General features: G+C 52.3%; 9 protein-coding genes across 9 annotated transcripts; 5 read left to right on the top strand and 4 right to left on the bottom strand.

The window, feature by feature from the left end:
- Positions 1 to 5: 5 nt before the first annotated feature.
- LY79DRAFT_548516 (IGR protein domain-containing protein) lies at positions 6 to 1079 on the top strand. The gene has a single exon (XM_060557408.1). The coding sequence runs from the start codon at positions 254 to 256 to the stop codon at positions 929 to 931; it is 678 nt and encodes a 225-aa protein (XP_060415928.1). The 5' UTR covers positions 6 to 253; the 3' UTR covers positions 932 to 1079.
- A 1-nt stretch (position 1080) lies between these two features.
- Positions 1081 to 1505, bottom strand: LY79DRAFT_548515 (uncharacterized protein). The gene has a single exon (XM_060557407.1). The coding sequence runs from the start codon at positions 1471 to 1473 to the stop codon at positions 1183 to 1185; it is 291 nt and encodes a 96-aa protein (XP_060415927.1). The 5' UTR covers positions 1474 to 1505; the 3' UTR covers positions 1081 to 1182.
- Positions 1506 to 6369: 4864 nt separating this feature from the next.
- On the top strand, positions 6370 to 6997 carry LY79DRAFT_668416 (uncharacterized protein; the record flags this gene model as incomplete). The annotated part of the gene is made up of 2 exons (XM_060563525.1): positions 6370 to 6535; positions 6597 to 6997. The coding sequence occupies 2 exons, from the start codon at positions 6370 to 6372 to the stop codon at positions 6995 to 6997; spliced, it is 567 nt and encodes a 188-aa protein (XP_060415926.1).
- A 1513-nt stretch (positions 6998 to 8510) lies between these two features.
- On the top strand, positions 8511 to 10142 carry LY79DRAFT_126118 (small acidic protein family-domain-containing protein). Its single transcript, XM_060550807.1, has 4 exons — positions 8511 to 8683; positions 8767 to 9026; positions 9088 to 9414; positions 9691 to 10142. The coding sequence occupies exons 1-4, from the start codon at positions 8608 to 8610 to the stop codon at positions 10012 to 10014; spliced, it is 987 nt and encodes a 328-aa protein (XP_060415925.1). The 5' UTR covers positions 8511 to 8607; the 3' UTR covers positions 10015 to 10142.
- A 377-nt stretch (positions 10143 to 10519) lies between these two features.
- LY79DRAFT_125997 (uncharacterized protein) lies at positions 10520 to 11267 on the bottom strand. Its single transcript, XM_060550806.1, has 3 exons — positions 11141 to 11267; positions 10892 to 11017; positions 10520 to 10740 (listed from the first exon to the last, which is right to left on the bottom strand). The coding sequence occupies exons 1-3, from the start codon at positions 11141 to 11143 to the stop codon at positions 10609 to 10611; spliced, it is 261 nt and encodes an 86-aa protein (XP_060415924.1). The 5' UTR covers positions 11144 to 11267; the 3' UTR covers positions 10520 to 10608.
- A 546-nt stretch (positions 11268 to 11813) lies between these two features.
- Positions 11814 to 13686, bottom strand: LY79DRAFT_578398 (uncharacterized protein; the record flags this gene model as incomplete). Its single annotated transcript, XM_060559949.1, has 2 exons — positions 11814 to 13543; positions 13605 to 13686. The coding sequence occupies 2 exons, from the start codon at positions 13684 to 13686 to the stop codon at positions 11814 to 11816; spliced, it is 1812 nt and encodes a 603-aa protein (XP_060415923.1).
- Positions 13687 to 13809: 123 nt separating this feature from the next.
- LY79DRAFT_682699 (uncharacterized protein) lies at positions 13810 to 15163 on the top strand. The gene is made up of 2 exons (XM_060564591.1): positions 13810 to 14188; positions 14226 to 15163. The coding sequence occupies exons 1-2, from the start codon at positions 14144 to 14146 to the stop codon at positions 15066 to 15068; spliced, it is 888 nt and encodes a 295-aa protein (XP_060415922.1). The 5' UTR covers positions 13810 to 14143; the 3' UTR covers positions 15069 to 15163.
- LY79DRAFT_125918 (uncharacterized protein) lies at positions 15163 to 16325 on the bottom strand. The gene is made up of 3 exons (XM_060550805.1): positions 15539 to 16325; positions 15428 to 15483; positions 15163 to 15374 (listed from the first exon to the last, which is right to left on the bottom strand). The coding sequence occupies exons 1-3, from the start codon at positions 15961 to 15963 to the stop codon at positions 15274 to 15276; spliced, it is 582 nt and encodes a 193-aa protein (XP_060415921.1). The 5' UTR covers positions 15964 to 16325; the 3' UTR covers positions 15163 to 15273.
- A 2843-nt stretch (positions 16326 to 19168) lies between these two features.
- Positions 19169 to 19555, top strand: LY79DRAFT_668412 (uncharacterized protein; the record flags this gene model as incomplete). The annotated part of the gene is made up of 2 exons (XM_060563524.1): positions 19169 to 19297; positions 19361 to 19555. 2 exons carry the CDS (start codon positions 19169 to 19171, stop codon positions 19553 to 19555), a joined length of 324 nt encoding a protein of 107 aa, XP_060415920.1.
- Between the last annotated feature and the right edge of the window lie 276 nt (positions 19556 to 19831).

Here is a 19831-nt window from a genome sequence, read left to right as displayed (position 1 = left end):
CCATCGGTCCATGTCGAACAGATTACCTAAGGCAAGTTTATCCCGATCCTTAGCGTCTGTCGGAACAAAATTTGGGAGGACGGCCAGTTGAGCAACATCGCGAGGCCCATTGAATTCGACGACATCCCACGTGCAAGCTCGAAAACAGCCAAACACCTGGCTCGAGAAGCTCGCATGTCCATTCAGTATGCGATTGGCATCTAAAGCATCTCTGACTCCGCCGATTGGAACTGACCCTTGCCCCTAGGTCACGATGAGAGCACCACGGATCCAGCAGTTTCTGAGCCCCTTCCTTCGCAAGGCTCCCGCCGCGCCAACTTGCCAGGCCAGATGGCTCCATAAGACACGAGAGGCTCCCGCGGTCCCGTCGCCGATACCACTAGTTCCCGATGTTCCGACTCTGCTCAAGGTCCTCGGCCGCGGCCTGAGCCAGCACGTCGACAAGTTCCCCTCGTGGGAGGCTCTCTTCACCCTCTCGTCGACACAACTTAGAGAGCTCGGCCTCGAACCACCACGGACCCGACGCTACCTTCTCACTTGGCTCGACAGATACAGAAGGGGCGCATTTGGCGTCGGTGGTGACTTCAAGCACGTCGAGAATGGGGAGGCCTACCTCAAGATCATCCGTGACCCCGTGACGGATAAGAAGCTGGTCGTCAACGTCCCGGCCGGTACGGACGTAAAGGACGTCCCCGCCGACAAGCTGACGAGGCCGTCGGGTTACACGGTACGCGGCCTTCACACGATTACCGGTCCCCACGCCTTGCCCCTGAAGGCCGGCGAGGGCGCGCGTGTGGTCGTGGCTGAGGGCATGTGGGAGCACAAGCAGGGTCACAAGGTGGATGGAGGTGAGCGCAGAAAAGCAGAGGTTCGCTTCAAGAAGCGTATTGCCGCGCGCAGGGCCGAGAGGGAGGCTCAGGGTCTACGATAAACGCAGTGGGGTGTTCTTTTCTCGCGACCACGCCATTTTCCAGCCTCACACCACTTGACACCACCAACTGTACTATATTCATAGATCTTGTACGATACGAGGTTGAAAAATGGACAACGATGATCGATTGCTTGGGTCTAAATCCGCGGAAGATATTGATCTCTTCGACGTCGACATTTTGTTATTGGCACAAGCCATCGTGTGACTGGTGCTCCGAATCAGGTATCCCCTTACGAACTTGACAATGGCCGCTAGCTGTCTGATTGATCTCGGCGTCTCTGCCTTTTCGCATTGCGCTGCTTAGAACACAAGGTAGGTCCAATATTGGCGTCCAAGCAACTGTGCTGCATTGGTTGTTGTGCATAGGGTACTTGCCCGGCCTCGTTTGTTGACCATCCGGGACAACGGAAAGTGCAAAGCACCCATGGAGATGCCGCTATCGAGCTGGTGTGACTCTCACGGCACTCGATCTTGGCTGTAACCCAGATGAACAAGATGGTAGGCGCCATTGTTGCTAATTGTTTTACGAGAGTCAGCCCCATCGCAGTATATAATAGACAGGGCGACGCGTAGGAGGCCCGAGGCCAACTGGGCAAGTTTATGCAGTGAATCTTATCCAGCGCAACCTGACAGCCCCCCCCCCCCCCCCTTTTTTTTTCCCTTAGACAGGAGGAAGGGAGGGGTCAGAGTAATACCTGTTCGAGTTGCTTACTCTTGGCTGTGGTTCCAAGTTTTGTGCTCAGCGTCTTCTGGAGCATGTCCGGGGCCCTCCCATGGCAGCATACTTGAGAAATCGCAAGCCAGAGGAATAAAGCCAACGACTGCAAGCAAGGTATGTGTGCCTGTAGTGAGTGCGGGGAATGTATAAGTAGCTTGGATCAAAAGGCTCCAAGCAACGCACAACAAATGAATCGGTGGCCCAGCGTCACCTTGGACTTCAGTCAGTGTTTACTCGCGAGGAATTGTGAGTGGCGATGATGTGAGCTACGAAAGACACCATTTGGGACCGCTTCTACAAGGCGATTGATTGAGAGGCCCATATGAGCGGGCACATACTGCCCTGACGGTTAGGCTCAAGCAGCAATCTTTCGATGTTAGGCACACGGGCATGCCATCTATAGTCTGGTCCGTGTCATCATCATGCCGTCGCACACCTGTCAAAGTTGGGTGTCTGGATATATTCAACCACCAGATTGGACTATGCAGCCCGGTCGGAAGCCGCGCCATACTTGGCAGATCAGAGAACAGATGTCAATTCCTTGTTTCGCCAGAGTCGAGGCACCATTCTGCCTTGGCAAGGCAGAATCTGGTCAGCCAACGGCCCTCGTAACCGTTACGAGCGAGATGAACCGTGCGAGGCTGCAAGCGTACAGCATATCCAACCTCCCCTTACATGTATAAACGATCTTCATGTAGTCTGAATAGCACCAGGAAGAGAGTACTATCGAGGGCAAGCGTGTGGTTGTTATTTCTAAATCCGAATCGCGGACCTGAGCCAGCACGACGGAAGTATGGTATGTGCGACAGATATAGAGCATAACGGAAACGCTTGCTCTCTCGACCAATATATGTTTCGTAAGAATTTGGCCCTACAGCTGTCTGGCGTGACTGCGCAGAGGAACCACAGACGAGAGTGAAGGTTCAATAGAAAGGAGCCGTCTGATGTTAAGGTTTCAACTGTCAACCGTCCGGCGATCTTCTTCACACCGACAACGCGTTAGCCAATGAGAAGCTCCCTTGGCCGTTAAAGCTTCCACTGATAAACCCGCAAGCCTGGGATCAAGCTACTACTGCTAGTGTTTTGGATCAGCGTCTTCCAGATGCACAGTCTCTCTCATCCTCCAATCTTTTATCATCGCTTGGCCAACACACAGCAATATGGGAGCTGTCGAGGACGGACGCCGGAAGTGTGCACACTTTGCTCGAAGATGTTGAAGTGCGTGGATACGGCGGTTGATTACAACAAGAATCCCTGGTTAATTAGGCGTATATTGATGGTGTATGTGTTAGATGACTATGGCGAATTCGCTGTGGTTGTGGCCTTGGATTCGTGGCCATTTTAACCAATGTATTTGTCATCCAGATCGCCACTTTTGGGTGGGGAAATCCATTTAACTAGTGTAATGATGGCACTATTTGTTCCACTTTGACCCATATGTCCAATTGCCACACTTCAACAGAAGAACCACCAATGCTGTGCTATCAGCATGGGTAATTGCACCAGCTTTACTAATCATCGTCGTACAGCAGCTTGTCTGTAGACTCGTCGTACATCAAGCGTGGTACAGGTGTGCGGAATGACTACAGGCATGCAGCGGGTACGGTATCCGCGCCAAATAGTGTAGGTACCCCTATCGAACCCTTCTTCGACAAGCAGCCTGAGCCACTCATCCTCGTTGCATTACGCCATGTAGAGTAACAATTAGTCTTCGAATTCTAAACAGAAATCCTCTGGCGTTTGGTAAATGATTGTCACGCGTAGCTGATGGCACTTCTCAAAGTGAAAGCAAGAGGGGGGGCGTGACACGCTATGCAGACAACGCCAGTGCCGCTTTTACGGAAGTGATCCCGGCCAAAGCCTCATAGGCAAACGCCACAGATGTAGCTGCACGATAAATGACATTAGGCAACAAACGAGGCCGGTTTAACGATCCAACATTACAGGTTACCGCCCGCGAACTTATGCAAGGGTAGATGAGCGCCAATTTTCGATACTGCGCTGTTTGATTCAAGCGACATTTGGTTTGTCCAAGAACACCCGACGCCTGTGAACTGGGCGCTGTGCAACGCCCCGGCATTTTGGCATGAAGCAGCACCTGACGTCCAGAACGTAAAAACCCGGCAACGAAATTCGATTGATCAATTCTAGTAGAGCTGTTTTCAAACTCTGCCTGTCACGAGGTACCCAAAAGCAAGGCACGGTTCTATGCCGGAACCCCAACCCAACCGGCTGTTTTTCGTGCGGTTCTCTTCGGTTGGCGTTCCGGAGCGAGACGGGTTTGCGAATAGGGAAATTTCTGAGGTCTATCAATAAGCTTAATCCCGTCGATTCGGAGTATCCCGCAAGTTTCGCCCCTTCCTTCTCTCTGGTCACTGGATGTCATTTCCGATGGTGGAATGGACTTGGGCTGCTGCGTACCCGTTACATGCTTTATCCGATTCAATAAGTCGAAGAGAGGTTAGTATCGAAACCCGGAGCCGGTTGCCGTGAGGTGAGTGAGTCACTGAGGCCGGTATGCTGGGTAGCTTCCGTCAGACGCAAAAGACACACGCCATGCCGTTTCGTAATCTTCCACGTACCTTTTCCGTCCCTTGACCGACATGGCGTCAAGCCCCACCGCACACGAAGGGGCGGCCACTCTCCCGTGCAGCATGGGGTTACGACTCATCCATCGATCATATGCCTCCTCCACGACACCCTTTCCCCCATGGCTTTGTCGGCTGCGTCTCTTCGAGAATTGTCATCGAGCGTGCCAGCATCGCCATGTATTTGGGCCTTAGCTAGGTGCGGCGTCTGTGTACCTGGCTGCTTCTACTGCTGCTGCCCGTCCTGGGCGAATAGGGTTGGACGGACCTAGGTATGCACGGGAGACGCCTCGATGCAGCATGAATGGGTGCGTCAGTTACCGGGCCCAAGGTCGAGAGGGTTTGGTTTTCTGGCTGGTTTTCATTTTTAATCAATCACAATCGATACTGCCCGTACGTTGTAAGTCAGTAGGCAGATAAGACAACCCATTCGCCAGCTCACCCACGTCAAGTACAACGTTACTGTTCAGTCATTGGTCGCTTCCCTAATCGATCTAGGGCTGGAGGCCAAAAAGGTCTCAACTCTACCCCCCTCCTTCTCTGCCCTTCAAGCTTTCGTCCTAGCTTGTCGCAAGGGCCTGGTTGGGTTGGCGGAAGTGTCTCTGATTGTTCTTCATCTTTCTGGGAGCTACCTCGTCAGGGTGGGTTCGGTGGTGACCATCCGGATACCCCTTGTCAGTGTATGTCCACATCCAGTACATGGATAGCGTCCATCTACGCAGGTCGTTACGTACCTACTTCACGAAATCCTCCGACAATACGTAGGCCTGAGGACGAAAGCTCCTCGCAACCTGGCCTCACTGGGAGCTCTAGCCGCTCAACAAGACCACTCACCAACCACTTTCCCAATTCCTAACCTATCGTGGGCGTTTCCTCGTGGAGCTTACGGACCTCATCGAGTCTGCTTTTTGGTCATGCCTTCTGGCGCGGCCAGTCGTTATCAGATGGATGGCATAATCCCGCATCGCACTCCCCGGACGCTGACGCGCGGAAGGTCATTGCGGGTCGTTACGACCTCTCTTGGACGTCAGGCACCTCTGGTCTTACTGGTCCATCGTATTTCGTATTCTTTCCGGATGAGGAAGGCTGCCACATGAGCCCCTGTCCTGTCCCGGCCAAAATAGCCAAGTGGCCGCGCCCCGCGTCCCAACCGCTGCCGGGCATAGTCCACACTTGCCCGTCTCTCACCGATCCGGTGCCCCACTGCCGTGTCTTGAGCACCCTTATTCTGTCAAGTTTGAGCTTCTTTCATTTCCTGTGGCCAGTTCCTCCATTTCTGATGCTCACCCAAACGCACTCACCTCTCGCGGCACCCCCCACCCCCCTTGGTTACCACACACATTCACACCCCCTGCTTGACCCGGCGTCGTGGACTCCACGACTACCCTTGCCCTAGTCGCCAATCCTTTGGCGGATTACAGTTCTGGTGAACTCATGGTCCATACCTGAGGAGATCCCTTGTCCCATCCTGGGTCACTCGATATCCTTTTCTTGCATATTCCGTCGTGGCAGCTGCATACTTTTGCGTCACCATGCGGAAAAAAGGGCAACTGACCGTACCTGGGTCGCTTCGAGTCTGCCCTGCCCATTACGCGAGGCTGTCTATGATCGGGTCCGGCATGTAAGTGCTAGTCCTCGAGGCACGGTTTACTAGTAGCAGCCTGAATATTACGGCTTTCGATATAAACTGAGGCTTTTCCCTAGCTCCATGAAGACTGAATAATGTCAGTATAGACGAACCATAACAGTTCCCTTCCTTGTCTGCACGACTGCCATATTAGTTGGCCCTCCTTTTATACATCTTACGACTGCTGTCCATATCAACGTCGTATTAGCCCAAGGCAATTAGGCTGGGATATATTTCCCATCGCAATCCACAGTGATATCGGTACCTGGCTGTTATTGAACTGTAAGTGCATCACGGCTCTACTTTTCCGAGTGCCCTGCTAACAGTCCAGGCTCCTTCAACTTCGCGCCTGCGATTCCTGTGGTTTAATACCTAAAGCTCCGCCTTTCGGGAGTCAGACGACTACTGTATCGTCAACTGCTCTTCTGGCAGGAACGGCCAACTACTCCCACATTCCTCTTAGAGTACACGAGCTTCGTGACTGAATCCCCTGGCGTGGTTGGCAATGTCCTCTAAGGCCTCGAAACCGTCAGAACCCAGCTCAAAGAAACAGCACTCGCCAAAACCCAAGTCCAAGTCCAATTCCAAGTCCACGAACGACAACTGGGCTGACATTACCGACCCTGAGGAGCGCCGGCGCATACAAAACCGCCTGGCCCAGAGAAAGTTCAGTATGTTGCCAAACCAGACCCCAAAAACACACTTGCGAGGTCTTGCTGACCGGCTGGCCAGGGAAGAAGACACAAGACAGCAAAGAGAAGGCCGTTCGCGACGCCCACAACGAGGCCAACGCTCACAACGCCTACGCTATCGCCTCGCCCTCCGCGGCGACGACGGCAGCGGCGGCAGGGGCGGAAGAGGAGTCCGGCCTACCATGGGGGAGCATCAACTTCAACCACGTCATCGCCCGAGGCCACGAGCACGAGAGCCGACGCGGCAGCCGCCGCGACGACTATGTCCGTGAAGAGCCGCACTACGCAGCCGGCTACGCCTCCAGCTACACGGGAGGCTATAACCAGCCCGCGAGCTACGGGAGTAGCGGGGGAGAGGACTACTACTACGGCGGCGAGTCGCCGTTTTTCTTCGACTATGATCAGAGTGACGACATGAGCCAGGGGCAGGCTGGACCGTAGGGCCGCCAGCAGACTGAGCTGACGCGCCTGGCCCACGCAAACCCCCATGAGCTTAAAACGAATCCCGGTGTGTTCAAAACGCATTGAAACTTCCTGCTCGCGGGGCCCTTGGTCGAAAGGCTTGGGCTTGGCTGGCTTGTACAAAACAGGGACGGCATTCAAGACATTTTGTCACCTAATTTACGGCGCTGGACCCCCCGACGTTCCTCTCTCCTTTTCATTCATGTACCCCCCCCTCATCCCATTTGTATTTTCGTACCTGTATCTGGGAAAAGCATGCGGCAGGTTTGGCTTATGGAATTTAACGAAGGGAGGATACCGACACAAACAGTTTACGACAGCACGATGGCGAAGATTACAGATAACCAGCCATATTAGATGTAAAAAAAGAACACTCTGACTCTTTCTTCCAACGTCTCTTGACTATGCATGGATGTTTGCTCCCTGGCCTCACATTGAGGCCACCGGAAACCCCTGAACCCCAAGAAGTCTTGCTGTTCTACGTGACCCCCCCTCCTATAGCTAAACTTGCCATTCGGCGATTTGGTTGGTAGGAACGCGTGAGGTCCAGCGACCAGAGAGGATCATTCTTAGCTGGGACCCCGCTACCTAACCGGGAGTCGAGACCAAGATCCCCATGATGTTTCGTCCCAGATGGCTGTACACCTTCACGCTCTTTTTTGGAGGTTGACTTGAGGCATCAAGTCAACCCCTGAACCGAGTACTGTACACAAAGGAAGCCTAGCAGCGTAGCACACGCGTTTACCCTGATCTGGCAAACCCGTTATCCGAGCTCGACGGGCGATGTAAGAGAGAGATCCCAACTTGAAGCTATGTGACGCCCTCTGTCCCTGCATGAACTCCGTGTGCACGGAGGCGTTCCAAACACAGTCATGTAAGTCGCGCGTGCGAATAGGGGATAGTGCGCGTTTGTATCAGACAACGTGACCCGCACCAGGTTGCCTTGGCTGGCGGCGTGTTAGACTAACCGCCCTAGGAGGCGTCGGGTTAGAGCTGCGGGAGGGTAAGACGGTAGCCATTTCGGTTCATTCTTGGACCAAGTGCTCTGCTTATGTCGTGGGAAGGTCACAACGGAGACCGGTGGAACCATGGCGACGTCACGACGGCCGCAACTACCTAGGATGGAGAAGAAGACTTGGCGAGGAATGCAGACTGGATGGAATAGAAAAGCCTGGGGTTTTAGTTACGCCAACTTTGGAGATGGTAGGCGAGAGTCTGATGGAAGGATAATTAGAAGAGAGAAAAGAGGGGCGGCAGTTCAGCCCTGCCGTATCTTGCCGGATAAGGAAAGGTCAGAGCTTCAAGGGACCTCGGTACGTACTGCCGGACACTGGACCGTAGCACAGATCACCTACCCCACACAGCAGGGGTGGAGAAGTGATGGGATGACCTGACCGCTCGGCAGAAATGGGCTCTTACCGGAATTTTTTGTCGGTTTGTCAGTTCCACCGCACATTTGCGACATTCGCGGTCTGGCAGAATCGGAGGCGGGAAACTAGCCAGCTGCTGAATATCCTGCCACACTTTGTCTCCACCACAATTGCTCAAGGACCCAAGGACGCTTGCACGACCAGGTCAGTTCGTTCATCATGGCGCCAGACGGAGACCAGACCAAGAAGCAGCCCGTCGATCCCGCGGTGCAGAAGCGCCGGCTTGAAGCCAGGGGTAAGAGTCGAGCCCAAACCCATGCGCTTTTGCGCACCGGCACCCAACTAGCCCGTTTTGCTGACTGACCTATATATCGATAGAGAGACGCAAGGCTGAGAAGAAGGCGAAGAAACAGGAGAAAGCCCAGGCTAAGCGCGAGCGCAAGGCCAACGCAACCCGCGCGGGCAAATGGTCGGACCGGAAACAGAAAAAGAATCCGGAGCGCGAAAGAAGGAAGGAAGACAAGCTGTTCAACCGCATGCTGAAGCGCGCCGACAAGCTCGAGGAGCAGGCTAAGAAGCTCCTGGCAGATGCGGCGCGCACGCGCGCGAAGCATGCGGCAATAGCCCAGCGGAGGGAGGTGAGTTTATTCGAGCATGAAGGCAAGTCAGAAGGCAATTGCTAACTGGTGTGGCTTGCAGAAGATCGCCGCCGAGGAAAAGGAGCTCGAGAGCAAGAATGAGGAAATCAAGATCTATGACGACGAGAGCGACTCCGACTCGGATTCCTCCGACTCGTCGTTAGCGTCTTCGTCGCCCGACTCCGACTCGGAATCCGAGGCGGAGGCGGAAGAGGGCGGCGTGCCTGTCGAGGATGGAGACGTCAATATGGGATCCGAATCACCGAATCCCAGCGCGCAACTCCGCGCCGAGAGCGAGGCCAGAGCGCTGAGCCACGAGCAGCAGATGGAGATCGACGAGGAAGAGAAGCCCAAGAAGTCCAAGAAGAGCAAGAAACTCGAGGAGAAGGTCGAGGAGGCGACGCCCGCCAAGAAGGAGAAGAAGGACAAGAAGGGATTCAAGGCCGAGGAGCCTGCTGCTGTCGAAGAGGCTGCCCAGACCGAGGAAACGCCTGCGACAAAGGAGAAGAAGGATAAGAAGAAGAGCAAGAGGGCGAAGGCCCCGGAACAGGTCGAGGAGGAGGCGCAGGAGCCCGTCAAAAAGTCGGACAAGAAGCGCAAGCGCTCGAGGGAGGAGGACGACGACGACGATGACTCTGATGGCGGGGCTGCGGTCGCCGACGAGACACCCAGTAAAAAGGCCAAGGACAAGAAGAAGACGAAGAAGCAGAAGAAGGAGGAGACGGACAAGACCTCTTCCGTCAACGCTGCGGCCGCGGCCGAAACATGGGACGTCGAGCAACTCAAGGGCGGCGCAGACCGTCAGCAGAAGTTCATGCGACTCCTCGGCGGCGGCAAGAAAGGCGCAGCCGCGGCGAGTGCCCCGGCCCCCGGCTCCAAAGGCAAGCGTGACATTGGCAAGATCACGCGGGAGCTCGAGCAGCAGTTCCAGGCCGGCGTGCAGATGAAGTACGAGGGCGGTGGCCAGCGTCGCGGCCTCGGCGCATAGGATGCCACTGCCGCTGCTGCTGCTTCCAAGGTAAAGAAGGCGACGCCGAAGCCGGTGTTGAAGAAGACGCACTGGAGCTCCTTGTTGTAACTTTCCCACGGTGTTTTTAATTACTGCAGCCCTGGCGTTTGCAAGGGCAAAATGGGTGGAGTCACAGACCAGATGAAAGGAACCGAAAAGCATTGCTTTGTAGAATAAGAAGGGAAAAAAAAAGATTTGGAATGCTTCTGAGCCGTTGACCGTTAGTCAAGCTACATGTGGATGGAGAAAGAAGACGAAATAGAATGCGCTGACAAATGGGGGAGCGTATTTTCTTGCTTCCCCCGAAATAACAAGAGGCATAAGGAGCACTGTTTTGTACAGACTCATCCCCGACCCCAGTGCCGGGGGGCCAAGATCTTGGGTGCCGGTTGCTGAAATTCAAATGCCTGAAAGAACCTCTTCCTCACCCCCGAGGCCAGGTAAGCTGTGTCTTGTTTGTCTGCAAGCTCCTTCCGACTCCGAGGTCCTTCCTACGCCAAAACGAGCAGGAACTCTGGTGGCTTACTGAGCGGGGATCAAAAGCCCTCGTCAGACAGATCCCGCTCTCATTTCCTAACCCCTTGTTCTTCCCCTGGATGATCTTTTATGACTGAGTGCGAATGAGGGCCGAATCAATTCAGAAGCCAAACATGCGAGAGCAGGCCTCAAAGACGATACCGCCAAAGATGACGAAGGCGAGGAGACCTGCACACAAAAGAGTGTTAGCGGCGGTCGCTGAGGGTTACAACTGATATATCTCGAGGGGTTGGCACAACGGGCAAAGGGAGGCGAAATGAACCGCGGGACCAGGTGTATAAGTTTTGGTAAAGAGAGGGAGCTGCTCACCGAGCCATACAGGAGAAATAGGCGACTTGGGCGCCTCCTTGGTGCGCTTCTTGATCTGATCCTCGGATTTGCCCATGCGGGACTCGTTGTCCTTGGCGAACTTTGCGTTTGCGCGTCTCTGTTGGGGTGTTTGCGCCTGCAGGTTGGGATGTTAGCAATGGGACAAGATCATTTCTGCGCAGTGGGAGGATCAATTGAAGATAAAGCAGCGAAGAGGACATTGTAGGATGATTGACTCCTTGTGGAGACATTAACGTACCATTGTGAATGTGTGTGAGTCTGTATTGGGTGTTTGGTGGGATGTAGTGGCAAAGTGGTGGTCCGGTCCGATGTGACGCTGTGGAAGGTCAAGGTTTTGTCTGTTCGGGTGACAGGATGCCTTTTTATATTTCGGGCAGCAAGAAAGCAAAAGTGGTGTTTCGTGGTCTTTGTGAGTGAGATTGTCGAACAGGTGTCGAGAGAAGAAAAGGGAAGCCGGTTGAAGGGACAGATTGCGTGAGGGAGCTTTGGCTAAGAGCGGTTGAAGCCAATTACATTACCACAGGTTAGGTAGGTAGGTAGGTGCGCGCTCCGCTGATCAGACCGCTCTGGCATTTGGTGACGGGAATTGACCCATTCACCCTGGGAAAGGTCCCCGAAGTGGCGCCTCACCAAGAGGTACCGCGTAGAGTCGGTCGTTCGGGACATGTGTCGTCAAATGGGAAAATACGGGGCGTGCAACCTATTTGGCGCCAGGGGGTATCATTCCCCAGCCATACGCCGTGCATGCACTTATTACCTACCTAGATAGGTACCTACATGACCTACCTACCTAGGTAGTCGTGCACCAAACCTAAGGCCGCAGCGTCCCAGCTAGGTTAGTCAGCATCGCCGCTCTTGCTCAGGCTTGCGTCACCTGTGCTTAGTGTTGCTTAGGATATAAATCACCTTAATTACCCCAGGTTGTCGTATGTTGATGCAAGAGAAGCCATACAGCTAACCGCATTGGGATGTGTCCTACCGAGAACTTTCTGATGCAAGTATAGTACTTTCAACTGGAGCTTCTCAGCCTGGTCGTACCTTCCCTGGGCGAAATATGTTGACGCGAGTTCCCCCATTCTGCCCATAGTGTCGGTATTCCTGTTGCCAAACCTCTCCCGGCTCAACTGCAGTACCGCTTCCTCGAACTTTTTTGTTCTAGCAGTCCTCTTATGACCATAGTGTCTTACTGTGAGCTGAGCAAAAATCCTCAGGGTAGTAGGGTGATTTTCACCGAAAATCTTCCGACTCAGTTGCAACACTTCTTTCTGTGTCTTCTCCGCCTCGTTGTACCTACCCTGGGCATGATGTGTTGATGCGAGCGAAGCCAGGCTGCTAATAGTAGCTGAGTGCTTCTTGCCAAGGATACTCAGTTGCAGTGAGTATACCCTCTTCTGTACCGACTCGTTCTCGTTCAATCGGCCACGTTCGAAGAGGTAGACCGAGACTCGACTGAGGAGGCTTGCAATTTTATTGTCGGCACCCGCGTTACAAGCTTCAGCCCACTCACTGCTCTGCAACGCATACGGTAACCACAATTCGGTCTGCTCCCATCCTTTCCAACTATGCAGTGGGAAGAGGTCCGACAGAAGAATCAGTGCTGTCTTGGAGAAATGCGCGGCCTCCTGTTTTCGTAATTCCTGGCTCATGCTATACCGAGCTGCATCCTGAACGAGCTTGTGCATCTCGTATGTCGGCCCAACTGACTGATGCTTCCGCATAGTCAGGAACGAAAACTCCCTCAGGCGAACCACTGCATTAGTGAGAGCATCGCTATCGTCATCCGATCCACTCTCGCTTCCCGTGACTGAATTCGAACTATTCATGCTCTTTTCCCTTGCGTCATTACCAGCTTTTGCTACCGCTCTAACCAATGCTTCCGGGATATTTTGGTTGTGGACATAGACAAGGGTGAGTAGGAGCTTATAAGCCAGGAGATTTTCCTGCTTTAAGTGGTCCATCGAGATGGTCCATGTTTCGAGGATGCTGTTTGGGGCTTCGCGTCTTCGGTATCGGTCGTGTTCGGATTTCTTCAGGATTTTCCACCTCTTCTTCCCTTCCTTGAGTCTCGATCGATACTCCGCCACTGGCGTTGATGCTCTGCGGATATATGCAGCGGCTTGCGATACAGCAAGAGCGAGTCGGTCCAGTTGTATCAAAAGCTCAGATACAGCTGCTCTTTCGTCGTCGCTGGCGTTTTCATTTCGTGAAACTTCGAAGAGCGCTGTGGCTTCATCGATAGTCATGCGGCCAACTGGTACTCCCCGACGGGCTCCAACGAGACTTCCCACGATCTTTTTGTCGCGGCTCGTCCAAAGCACGGTGCCAAAGGGAGCTCGGGGTATGTAGTCGTCCAAACAGGTCTCCACTTTCAGCTTTTGCGTGCGTTGTACAGATGCCGTAGCATCACCTACGCCAAACAGGTCGAGGTTGTCAGCATTATCGACGACTAGAAGCCAACAGGGCTGTTCTTCTATCCACTCGCGTACAGCCCTGAGTAAATCCTTGCCTTGAAGCGTGTCTGCAAGACCAGCTCTTCTTGCAAGCGCTTCATAGTCGTGCACGAATGTGGCTTCGTCGTCTGCGTGAATCCAGTAAACGGAGCATTTGGTTTCGCGGAAGCGCCGATAGGCAAACTCGGGTGCTATCTGTGTTTTCCTATGATTATCAGCATTTTGTGTTTTTACTGAGGTGCGGCAGCCTACCCAGAGCCGCCAAGTCCCCAGAGAGCGGCGCTTTAGTACTCGGCAACAGCCGGAAGTAGAGTATTGAGCTCAGTAAAGACATCGTGACGGTCGACAATATCGTTTTTGCGCTCGAAGGGGACGATAAAGAGAGGTCGTGTTACCGGCGCTGGCGAGCCTAGACGGGGTGAGTTTTTCTTCTAGCGGCTGGGTAGTACTATGCTTACGACCGTCAGAAACCGTCACGTTTAGTGTCCCGCCGGTTTCCACGCGGGCGCCGGGGAATGCGATATGCCCAGTCGTCGATCCGAATGAAATGTGTTCGTCCATAACGGCGACGTTCAGTGTTGTCGAAGACAAGTCGAAGATATGGTGACAATGCCGGGTGGTCCTGTGTTGTTCGTTATGAGATGGATACCGGCCGCAAAATGATCAGGAAATCAGGCTGACTTGGCCTGCAGGCACAGCCAACATGTGTTCACTCCAGCCTGATCGTGCCAACCTGCAGCATCACAATCTTCCACCCCGCCAGTTTCGCTAGACCACCGCAAATCATCACCATGGCCACCCGTCCTAGCCGCCGCGACGAGTTCGATCTCGCTGTGGTGTGTGCTCTAACTCGTGACAGTTATCATCAGCAAGACGGTCATCCAGTACGATTATGGCCGGCAGTACACGGGCAGATTCATCCGGAGAGATACTGTGAACGATAATCTCGGGCGATCCAACAAAGACATTCGTTCTCTGCTGGCGACGTTTCAGACACACCTTGGGCGTGAACGCCTTCAGCGCGGTGCTTCACAGTTCCTCAGTCAGATTCAAGAGAATGCTGCAAAGAGACGATGGAGGGCAAGATACAACTGTCCTGGTGCGTTCGAAGACAAACTTTTCAAGGCGGATTACCAGCACAAGCATCGAGACCAGGCCAACTGCGGATGTATCGAGCACGCATGTGAGGCGGCTCGGGCTGCATCGTGCGACCAACTCCGCTGCGACACAACGCAGCTAGTACCCCGAGAGCGTCTCGAAGAGGTCCAAGAAGCGGACAGCAACGGTACGAACGGCGAAGGCCAGTTTGAGATTCATGTCGGCTGCGTTGGATCAGGCGACATGGTGATGAAGTCCGGTGAAGAACGCGACAGGATCGCCCGGGAGCATGGCATTATCGCATTCGAGATGGAGGGAGCCGGCGTGTGGGATGAGGTGGCATGCATTGTCGTCAAGGGCGTCTGTGACTGCGCGGATAGCCACAAGAACAAGGCGTGGCAGTTATATGCAGCTGCAACTGCAGCATCTGTGATGAAGGCTCTTCTGGCGCGATACATACCAACGGACAAGTCAGCATGCGATCGCAACGGCACAGGCGCATTGACCACACCGGCCAGCGGCCTGGCCCCTGTCTTCAACGGGGCTATCACGGGAACATATGTGGTAGCGGGGCAACACACGAGCGGGGGAACGACAAACATGAGTTTCGGTAATTAATCGTTTGTTTCCTACGATTAGCTGGAGATTGGAATTTTTACTACGCATCCCCATACCGCTGCCCCAAGAACAATTCGTAGCCTGTAAGAAAAGCCATGTTACATAAACTGGTAGTGTTGGATTTGACACTATAACTGACGCCACGCGGTTTGAGAATTTCTTGAACGTAGAATGGAGCGACTCATTGGTTGACGCTGTATACTATTTACATGTGGTCTAGAACATACTGATAGTACTTATAGCAGCTTGTTCTCTCATCAACAGCAATTGTTTTGTGGCTGTTCATCCAATCAATAAAGGGTTGACCTATGAAGTAGTTAGTAGTGTAGTTGAGAAAACTAGTATAGATGCTAGCAGACCAATAGTAAGAAGTTGAGTCATGTCAACATTGTCTTTATACCCGGGACGCCGTAAGCTATGGGAGGAATTAACAGACCATTATACCAATAGCATTTTAACTTGCAACTTACCTCTGACCATTACGAAGTCCGGTAAATACATGTTTTGATTGTTTCCAAGGACTGGGTTTAAGTTCTGCGTGTACGAAGACAGCATCATATGTTTTCTCTGATGTATTGACAAGGCCGACAACAAGTCCATAATGCCTGCAGCCATGCCCACCGAACCCAGAGGTGCCTGGTATTTTCGGCGGCCAGCAAAGCATAAAATGCAAGTATTTGCCATTTTTCAGAGGACCAGCAGCCTCCTCAGCAATTTCGTACGCATGGTGAGGGTCGCGTGCTAAGAGTTGATGCAGCTGTGACGACCCGTGGGGAGTATCGACTACACTCAGGTGGCGAGTATAGCCAACGGCAGTATTGTTATGTTTGAAGTCAGGTTGGATAACAGCTGCGACGACAGTTGCTATAAAGGTAAGAAGTAATTGTAGTTTCATAGCTGATACTGTCTGGTAACCTTATAACTGATTGTGTAAGATGTACGATAATGCAGTAAAAGTGATTGCGCGTAGTAATGGGAATAGCCTTGGTTTATAACCAGGCTTACACATACAAGCCTAGTTAGAACTTACTATGATTCTCAGCTAAAGGCTATAAGATTAAGACCTTTTTCATACAAGTTTAACTTGAGTAGTTACCCACAAAGTTGATAATTAAAAAAGTAGTTAGATTGAATGAGAAAATAACTTAAAGACCGGGTTTTCCGTAAGACCCTAGATTCTATCAGTGATCCTAATAGACGTACACCCCCCTACTATGGATATAATTAAGTAGGCTTGTTAGATAGTAGGGATTGGAATATGTGATAATGCTTATCTTCGTTGTGTGTAACGTATGTGCGCTTATATAGGACATCCCGGGCCAGTTCTAGCCTTCCCATTGGTCCAATCCACCCCGAAAGTAGGGCGATTTATCAGCGAACCCGCGGCAATTTTACCGCACTTTCTCCATAACATCCCGTGACATATCACCACATTTGATAAGGCTTTCTTATTAAAATTTCAAATAAACGTAAGTTCCCGCTGGCGCGGGTGGAGGTCTCTGGAACCCAAGTCGAGAGGTGTGGGCACGTGTATGCCATCTGATCTATCGGTGTCCCGCCTAAAGCATTCGGCCTTGCTACCCCGCTAGCGCCCCTTCGCTTTGTCAAAAACGTGTCCACGTGTTTAGGGAACCCGATTAAACGGGACATCCTTTTCGCACATAGCAGGTGCGCTTCCAGCTTCGCCGCCGCTAGGCAAAATAAATTATGTGTGCGTATGTGTAATCGAATGTATAGCAGCAATGTTGTAATAAGACATAAAACAATATACTATGTACACTTTTATTACCCTGGACGAGATTAAATGTTACGGATATTGCCAAATAGTGAAGTTCGTAGCTTATGTCCCACCAAGTGCTAATAAACCCTATTTTCGCCAAGGGCAGGGTAAAGCCAACCAGAGGCTATAAACGTATCTAAGGTAGCCAATCGTTTTAACAGTTGTAGTCTACGAATATTCTCCACTGTTTCTGACCATGCCAGAGGTACCAGCAATCTCAATTAATATAAAGTGGTACATCACAGTCTGAGCAACCTTTTCGAGTCTTCCGTACCCTAACGAGGCTATTCCCAGATATTGGCCCTAGTACCCGGCGACGCCGTAATCCCTCCTTATTGCTACAATGGAGCAGGGTGAATTAATCCCACGTGACCCTCGACGATGGTCCTCTCATAACATAGCTGTATTTATTTTATCTGAACCATTCTGGGGCTATGGATGCCGGCGAGCTTTTGATAATGATCCAAACTGTTAAATAAGCTGGGCTGCAAGCAATCTTCGCCATTAATACCGGCTTTTGACCTTTAGCCACTTTGGGGCGCCCTAGTATTGGAGAAATAAGCTATTCATCACAATTACCCCCCAGCAGCATCCACATCAAGAATGTGCCGGATGAAGCAGGCTATGTCCTCGTCCACTACCTTTATACTGGCACTTGGCAAACCCTCTGCAAGAGACATTCACTACAAGGCTTCAAGGCATCAACCCATCTTGAAACCAGTGTACACGTATATGCTGCTGCCTGAGCCTACGGTTTTCCTGATTTATTTATCAGTCCTAGTGCTTTAATATCCCTGACTATCTTAACAGTCAGCTTGCTGGCTTTTAGTTCCTCCTTAGCGGCTGTGTTTTGCTAGATTGCGATTCTAATACTGCTCGTGGTTTAGGTAGTGTTCTCATTAGCCGCCTTTGTCTCCATCTGCAAATGTTCAATTGCTTAGTAAACGTAGCCGATGTTAGGGATAATTTATATTTTGACGATAAGTGCTAGAGCCCTAATGAATGCGGCTCTGACTCCTGAAGGCCAGATAGGTTAACTATTTGCAGTATCGATTGACTTCAGTGCTGTCTGAAGGTATGTGCTTAGTTCTGCGGCGTGCTCTCGGTATGGCGTTGGCCAGGACTGATCCTTAGGCCATGGGGTTGCCATAATGCCTGCGTCGCTATAGGCTTCACGACAAGCAATAGGCTATCCAATTAACCGGCTAGATTGTGTTGTGGCGCTGTTATTTGCTCTGATTTCAAAAGTTTCGTTCTCGCTGTTGTAGATGTTTTTTTTGCTTCTGATTTGATTGATTGGTTCATTTCTAAAGGCCCTGCTACCGAGGAGTGATCAGACAAGCTGATATTGTGCCCCCCCTGCTAACCCGAGAGCTCTGTGCACAATAATAGCAATAAAGCTCAGCAGACAATGGATTTAGTGATAACGCAACTATCTTAATAAAAGAAATAGAGGCAAAAGGGATAGTCTTGGCTTATCTTGACCCAGAGCGCAGCGTAGGAAGCAGGGTAGGTTAGTACTATTCTAACCCTCCCTGGCGGAGCCGTTTTAGAATTAATAAAAAATCTAAGAAAACTGGATTTGAACCTGCAGCCTTTAGGATATGAGGTTTATTGCTGTTAGTGCACGGTACTCTTGGGTTGACAGGGGGGGGGGGGGGGGGAATATCAGCTTGTCTGTAGACTTGCTACTGAGTGTCAGGTGATCGCCAGGAGAGATGCAGAAACTGTTTTCTTATTGATAGTGATACGTACACACTAAGCTGTGCCTTTGCGTACTAGGGCAGGTTCCTTAACAAATCACCTACTGCCTATCGCTCGTCCATGCCTAGTTTCGCCCTCCTTTGTTCCATACGGTAAGGCAACCACCTAATCTACCTACTCACCTGCCTAGGTAGGTAGAGTGCATGGCTACGGATACCAGGTACCTCCCTATGTACAAATCTTGAACTCCGGACCAGGACCACTGCATATCAAGCTGTGTGCCACGGGCACCGGGACCCACGCGGCAGCGCGGTCGAACACCACGCGTGCTGCTGGGATGTGCGGGGGATATGCGCACCGCCACAGATCGGCGCAGCGCATTGTACATTGTATTGAATCTTTTGGTTTTAGCTACTACTGGGAGCAAGCTACTTTGCCTCCAGATGAACGACAACCGACAATCGACGACAACGAAGACGACGGCGACGACGACGACGAGCTATCCGTGAAACCAACCGACAAAGTTCCTTGCATCTACACGGCGTAGCAGTGTTCGACCGAAAGAGTACAGCCTCGGGGGACTGAAGGAGGAAAGGCAGAAACCGACATCGCCATCATGGCCGCGCGCAACAGCGCCACCGTCCTATGCAGGGCCCTCCGCGCCCAGCACACAATGCAGAACCCCCGCGCAGCTTTGCGCTTCTACTCGGGGTCACCAGATGCTGAGAAGAGGCCGTCGATAGTGGTCAGTGCCCAAGATGTCCCCGGGAGAGGGGGATCCCTAGCTAACAGAAAGCTCACCCCTTAGGCAAACTTTTACAAGACCTTTACCCGGCCCGTACTCAAGGTCCTTCTGATGGCGACCCTGACGTATCAGATCGCTTACTGGAGCTGGACGAAGTTCGAGCAGGACGAGATCCGCGAGGAGAAGGGGCGAGAAATCGAGGGCCTCGAGGCCAAGATCGCGGAGCTGCAGGCCGGCACCAAGGGGACGCAGGCGTAGAGACGGCCTGCGGTGGTGGTGTCACATGGAGGGGACTCGAACATAAGCCGGGCCTTTAGGATGCAAACATCTTCTGATCGGAATGGGCCTTGTGGCGTCGGCGCTGAAGAAAGATTGCATGCGATACCCCATTCATCATCGTTAGCAGATGGGCCGAGTCGGACTCGTCGCCAGAGGGAGAGGAAGAGCCATGAGATCGGACTGAGGCAGAGCTTTTTCGTACGTGGTAATATTTCTCCCTGCCCAACGGTCCTAGGATAGAGTGATCGTCCCTTA

This window comes from Colletotrichum navitas (genome assembly GCF_030913465.1).
Source record: "Colletotrichum navitas strain CBS 125086 chromosome Unknown LY79scaffold_18, whole genome shotgun sequence".
Lineage (NCBI taxonomy): Eukaryota > Fungi > Ascomycota > Sordariomycetes > Glomerellales > Glomerellaceae > Colletotrichum > Colletotrichum navitas.
Note: the sequence above shows the minus strand (reverse complement) of the source record. Positions and strands in the feature narration are given on the sequence as shown.